At 52.7% G+C, this 6,279-nt stretch overlaps 1 protein-coding gene across 1 annotated transcript in view; it reads left to right on the top strand.

Moving 5' to 3' along the window:
- LOC103396762 (xenotropic and polytropic retrovirus receptor 1 homolog) overlaps positions 1 to 5,987 on the top strand; it is a 13,779-nt gene extending 7,792 nt beyond the window's left edge. Inside the window, exons 3-15 of the mRNA XM_008334983.3 lie at positions 645 to 746; positions 859 to 1,082; positions 1,681 to 1,830; positions 1,915 to 1,998; positions 2,279 to 2,450; positions 2,545 to 2,642; positions 2,755 to 2,934; positions 3,215 to 3,380; positions 3,463 to 3,657; positions 3,782 to 3,948; positions 4,373 to 4,512; positions 4,755 to 4,976; positions 5,477 to 5,987. Of these exons, the coding sequence (XP_008333205.1) occupies positions 645 to 746; positions 859 to 1,082; positions 1,681 to 1,830; positions 1,915 to 1,998; positions 2,279 to 2,450; positions 2,545 to 2,642; positions 2,755 to 2,934; positions 3,215 to 3,380; positions 3,463 to 3,657; positions 3,782 to 3,948; positions 4,373 to 4,512; positions 4,755 to 4,976; positions 5,477 to 5,531 (1,955 nt within the window). The 3' untranslated portion in view covers positions 5,532 to 5,987. The remainder of the gene's footprint in view (positions 1 to 644; positions 747 to 858; positions 1,083 to 1,680; positions 1,831 to 1,914; positions 1,999 to 2,278; positions 2,451 to 2,544; positions 2,643 to 2,754; positions 2,935 to 3,214; positions 3,381 to 3,462; positions 3,658 to 3,781; positions 3,949 to 4,372; positions 4,513 to 4,754; positions 4,977 to 5,476) is intronic.
- Positions 5,988 to 6,279: the final 292 nt, after the last annotated feature.

Raw genomic sequence — 6,279 nt, 5'->3', positions numbered from 1 at the left:
GAGATGACTGTAGTCTGTTCTGTGGTGGCTGTCTGTGTGCCGGGGGGCCGGGGGGGGCACCGAGGGAGGGGGCAGTACGGTTCAGTTGGTGTCTGGTCTAAAAGACTCGGTGAATCACCAAGTCTGCGTCCTCTGACTCAGAGCCACCTGAACACTTGTCATCTGGGTCCTGTGGTCAGGACGGTGTCTGGACTGGACATCAGGGGACAGGGAGTTGTGTAGTTGTCTCGGTGGTTGTCGGAGCTGAGTGAAGGTTCAGTGTTGAACGTTGACCTGAGTGTCTGCCCCCCTGTGGTGATTGACGAGTGCTGCTTCTTGACAAACATCCCAGCGGTGTTGAGAACGTGGTCTGTGATTGATGTGTTGTGGTGTTTACCTGCACTTTGACCTCTGAGGGTCCACCGCTGCACTGTCCTGTGGACTGACGTTATCTCAGAACAAAGGGTTGTTGGTGTCAGTAACTTTGTCCTGAGGTTTGCTCGACTTCTCAGCCTTTGAAATAACTTTGAGTCGAGGTCACAAGAGTTCATGTTTGGATGAAAATCCTCACCAAAGTTCTGGACCTTTAGACTTATCTCTGTCCCTCTCCCTCTGTCCCCCGTCTCCTCCGCTCTGTCCTAACCATTGGTCTGTTGTCCTTACAGTCACAGATGAAGACACGGTCAAAAGATACTACGCCAAGTTTGAGGAGAAGTTCTTCCAGACATGTGAAAAAGAACTGGCCAAGATCAACACCTTCTACTCTGGTAGGGACAGCATTTTAAGGCTGCAGAACAACTGTTGACCAGCAGATGGCAGTAACAGTCGTCAGTTCCAGCTCTAACCTGTTGAACTGTTCCACTGCTTTTTCCACCACAGAGAAGCTGGCCGAGGCTCAGCGGCGCTTCGCCACGCTGCAGAATGAGCTGCAGTCGTCGCTGGACGCCCAGAGGGAGAGCGCGGCGCTGGGCGCCGGTCTGAGGAAGAGGAAGACGGTGTTCGCCCTGTCACAGAAGGAGCGCTGCAAACACAGGAACATCAAGGACCTGCAGCTGGCCTTCTCTGAGTTCTACCTCAGCCTCATACTGCTGCAGAACTACCAGGTACACACACACACACACACACGGTGTTGTGTCCAGTTGTTATGATCCTTATTGTTAGCCTAGCCTAGCCGTGGGCAAGCTTTTTGATTCGCGGGCCACAGGTGGTCCTAAGATTGAACGGGGGGGGGCGGGGTCAGGAGCATCCTTTTCTACGCCATCTATTGGGGAAACATGGGTATTGCAGGGAAAAGGCAGAAGTGTTATGATATTATAAATTATATCATTTGGAAAAGTTTGGCGGGCCGGATTAAAAAGCTGAACGGGCCGCATCCGGCCCCCGGGCCTTAGTTTGCCCATGCCTGGCCTAGCCTTAAACAGATCCAGTAACGCTAAAGGTTAGCGCTGAGGTTAGCGTACTAAATTAGTGAGTTCATTTGATAAACAGCAAATACGAATGTTTCACGACTACCAAAGCAAGGGTTAGCCACGGAGCAGGTTGACATGTGGTCAACAGCGGTACTGCAGCGTAAAAAAGTGACTTTGTTTAATATTTATATTTCATGTCAGTGCTGTTGTTGTTTTTTTTAATTGTTTTAAGGTTTTTATTTCCATCATCTCCTGATCCTAACCTTTGAGTTTGACCTCTGACCCCGTGTAGAACCTGAACTTCACGGGTTTCAGGAAGATTCTGAAGAAGCATGACAAGATCTTGGAGACGTCCCGTGGAGCTGACTGGAGGGTGGTCCACGTGGAGGTGGCTCCGTTTTATACCTGCAAGAAAATCACACAGATCATCTCTGAGACGGAGGTACACACACACACACACTCACACACACGCACTCACACACACACTCACACACACACTCACTTCTTCTCTGCTTCTTCACGTCAGGCCCTGGTCACCACGGAGCTGGAGGGAGGAGACAGACAGAGGGCGATGAAACGGCTGAGGGTGCCGCCACTGGGGGCAGCGCAGGTCCGTGACACACACACATACTGTAGATGGCGCTGTTCTCCTTTTCAGTTATCTGAGTAGTCTTGTCTTTTATGCGTTTAGAAATGAAATCCGCTGCTCCACAGCGCCCTCCTGTGGTCAGTTTGTTTCACCAACACTGGACAAAGACCTGCTGTTTCACCCTGTGTCAAAACTGCTCGTCTTCTCTGTTGGTGGTGGAGTCAAGAGTCACGACCTTTCACCTTAACACAGCCTCTCTCTCTCTCTCTCTGTGGGTGTGTGTGTGTGTGTGTGTCCGCAGCCTGCTCCTGCCTGGACCACCTTCAGAGTGGGACTGTACTGTGGAGTGTTCCTGGTCCTGCTGGTCACAGTGGTTATTACAGGAGCTGTGGTGATCCAGGGAGCAGATGTTTGGCCCATGGTCCGGATCTACAGGGGAGGATTCCTGCTCATAGAGTTCCTCTTCCTCTTAGGTACACACACACACACACACACACACACACAGTCATTCATCTGCTCCTCTCCTCCAGCCTTCATTCCCGTCTCCTCTCCTCCGTCCTCCTGCAGGCATCAACACCTACGGGTGGAGACAGGCCGGAGTGAACCACGTCCTCATATTTGAGCTCAACCCAAGGAACAACCTGTCGCACCAGCATCTGTTTGAAGTAACTTAGCTGTAGCTTTTTGGTTCAATAACGAGTCACGGTTGTTCAGGTGAGTTCACCCTGACCATCGGAAAATGTTCACCACTGTCTCTCTGTCTCCGTCTCCGTGTAGATAGCCGGTCTGTTGGGGGTGCTGTGGTGCGTCAGCCTGCTGTCCTGTTTCTTCAGTAACAGTATCCTGGTACCGATGCAGGCCAACCCTCTGGCCCTCTACGGCTTCTTCTTCCTCTTCCTCATCAACCCTCTGAAGACGTGTTACTACAAGTCACGCTTCTGGCTGCTCAAACTCCTGGTACCGTGACCGCGCTCACTGCTCACTCCTCATTGGTCAGGAGTCATGTCTGTGTTTGTCAAACTCTCTGTTTAAATATACCATCAGTGTATCAGTGTTAACAACAGGTTTGCTGCCCCCTAGTGGGGCCTAGTATGTGGTTCCTCTGGGGTTCGATCCCAGGATCCTTGTGTGTTAGCAGGTGTGATCTGTCAGAGTTTATCAACAAAAACAGCAACTTGACCTCGTAGACTCACCCCCTCCCCCTCCCCCCTGCTCCTCCCCCGTTCTGTCTGCTCAGTTCCGTGTGGTGACGGCCCCGTTCCACCGAGTCGGCTTCGCAGACTTCTGGCTGGCTGACCAGCTCAACTCTCTGGTGGTGGTTCTGATGGACCTGGAGTACATGATCTGCTTCTACAGCTTTGAACTGGACTGGAAAAAACACGACGGACTCATCAGCAGCAAAGGTGGGGCGGACCGGGCCGGTCGGAGCCGAGGCGTTGGTCACAGACCGCCTCTGATCTTCTGCTGCTCTGTCTCCGTCCTCAGGCAAAGACATCTGTAATTCCTACTCCTACGGCGTCCGTGCGGTCATCCAGTGCCTTCCTGCGTGGTTCCGTTTTGTCCAGTGTCTCCGGCGGTACCGTGACACCAAACGGGCTTTTCCGCACCTGGTCAACGCTGGGAAATACTCGACATCCTTCTTTGTAGTCACCTTTGCTGCCCTCTACAGCACACACAAAGGTACTGCGCTTCACCTCAGACTGCTACTTTAAAAGTGGAACCAGGACTGGACCAAAGATCCTGATGTTTGTTTTTTTCTGTTTTCTTCTGTTGGTTGTGTTTTCACGTTTTCTGTCTCCACCAGTGGAGCATCACACCGACACCCAGATCTTCTTCTACTTGTACATCTGCTGCTCCGTGGTCAGTTCCTGCTACACACTGATCTGGGACCTGAAGATGGACTGGGGCCTGTTTGACCGCAACGCTGGAGAGAACACCTTCCTGAGAGAGGAGATCGTCTACCCTCAGAAGGTATTGGACCTCAGCAGGCACCGGGGGGGTCGGGGGGGGGCCAAGTCTGAAGCTAGTCATGTTAGAAGAAGTAACCCTGGATGATGAAGACCAGGTCATCCTGCAGCCATGGAATCATTCAGTTTCTACCTTCGCTCTGTGTTTGGTACCAACAAGAACTTCTCACAAGACTCTGAACTGTACCAACAAGAACTTCTCACAAGACTCAGAACTGAAGAAGAAGAAGAAGAGGTTCAGTGCGTTAGCAGGGTTAGCTTAGCCTAGCATGAAAAAAAACACCAAGCTATACTCCTTTATACTCTAGTAGAAACACTGTGAGGTGCTCGTTAGTTTTAGTAGTTTGTGATATTTGTCTGAGTTTTACTAACGATGTTTTTTTAATGTGAAAATGAATGCCTTCTCTGCTCTATGTCTCCCCCTGCAGGCCTATTACTACAGCGCCATTGTTGAGGATGTGATGCTTCGTTTCTCGTGGACTTTGACCGTGACCCTCAGCACGCTTTCCGGCTTTCACGGCATCTCGGACATCCTGACCACCGTCCTCGCGCCCATGGAGGTCTTCAGGTAACTGACCTCCATTTTTATGAACTACGAAAGTCAGTGTCAGTGGTTCAGTCCAGACTGCTGCTGGCTTTTGTACGCTCTGAACCTGAACATCATTGTCTTCTCCAGCAGAGGGCAGTACAAAGACTGGAGTGAATGTGTTGAATTGTAACGATATTAAACCAATGGTCCGTTGGACCAGTACCACCGTGTTATTAAAGATGTGAAGGTTACTGACGTCCTCGTCCTCGTCCCCTCCACAGACGCTTCGTGTGGAACTTCTTCCGTCTGGAGAACGAGCACCTGAACAACTGCGGTGAGTTCAGGGCCGTCAGGGACATCAGCGTGGCTCCGCTCAACGCCGACGACCAGACGCTGCTGGAGCAGATGATGGACCAGGAGGACGGAGTGAGGAACCGGCAGGGCAAGAAGAGCTGGAAGAGGAGCTACAGCATGAGTCTGCGCAGGCCGCGACTCGCCTCACAGTGAGTCCCCTCCTGTGTCCCCTCCTCTGTCCCGTCCTCTGTCCCGTCCTCGGTCCGTCCGTCTTTGAGGTCCGTGTCCTCTGTCTTGTCCTCTGTCCCGTCTTCTGTCTCGTCCTCTGTCCCGCCCTCTGTCTCGTCCTCTGTCCCGTCTTCTGTCTCGTCCTCTGTCTCGTTCTCTGTCTCGTCCGTCTTTGAGGTCCATGTCCTCTGTCCCGCCCTCTGTCTCGTCCTCAGTCCCGTCCTCTGTCTCGTTCTCTGTCTCGTCCGTCTTTGAGGTCCATGTCCTCTGTCCCGCCCTCTGTCTCGTCCTCTGTCTCGTTCTCTGTCTCGTCCGTCTTTGAGGTCCATGTCCTCTGTCCCGCCCTCTGTCTCGTCCTCAGTCCCGTCCTCTGTCCCGTCTTCTGTCTCGTCCTCTGTCCCGCCCTCTGTCTCGTCCTCTGTCCCGTCCGTCTTTGAGGTCCGTGTCCTCCGTCATACAACAGGTCTTCCTTCTACTGCAGGTCCAAGACCCGTGACACCAAGGTTTTGATCGAGGACACCGACGATGACTCCTGACATCAGGCCACGCCCCTCGCCTGGGTCCAGAATCTATTCAAAGGAGGGAACGCGACCTCCTAACCCGACGACTTACCCGGCGAGTTGGGCGTTGAACTTTGTACCAAGGACGAGGTTTTAGACTCTCAGACGTCCTCAGAGCAGGACACTGATGCTACATAAGTGGGCGGGCATAATCACTGTAAACCCCGCCTCCACTCAAGCAGCTGACCAATCCCCGGCCCCATTGACTATGACTACTTCCACCCCCACCCCCCCCCCCCCGCCCCCCCCTCCAGCCATTGCTACTGTTCTCCTCAAAGCTCCAGCCTAGCATGAACAACGCAGCTACGTGACAAAGCCTGCTGAGTTAAACACCGACAGGAAGTGTGTCCACACAGGAAGGACGGGGGGGGGGGAGGGGGGGGGACGGGCCCCCCCCCCACCCCCCGCCCCCTCTCCAGGACCTGGAATGAACCTTGAAGAACCTTTCAAACCTCAAACCCACCTGTAATATGTATCCAGCCCCTGAACATTCACACAGTCGCTGCTCTACAGCTGTTCGCTTCACCACAACGCTGCCTACCTGCACCGTACATGCTTTATATTTATACACACACACACACACACACACACGTGCACTTTGTAGGAGGCCGAGTCCTGATGGTGTGTTCAAACACACGTCGGTTTTACTGTTACTTTACCTGGACACACACACACACACACACACATTTATATATGTATAGACTGTATATGTGCTATTTATGTC

This window comes from Cynoglossus semilaevis, chromosome 20 (genome assembly GCF_000523025.1).
Source record: "Cynoglossus semilaevis isolate Cse_v1.0 chromosome 20, Cse_v1.0, whole genome shotgun sequence".
In the NCBI taxonomy this organism is placed as follows: Eukaryota; Metazoa; Chordata; class Actinopteri; order Pleuronectiformes; family Cynoglossidae; genus Cynoglossus; species Cynoglossus semilaevis.
This window is presented reverse-complemented; position numbering and strand designations above follow the sequence as displayed.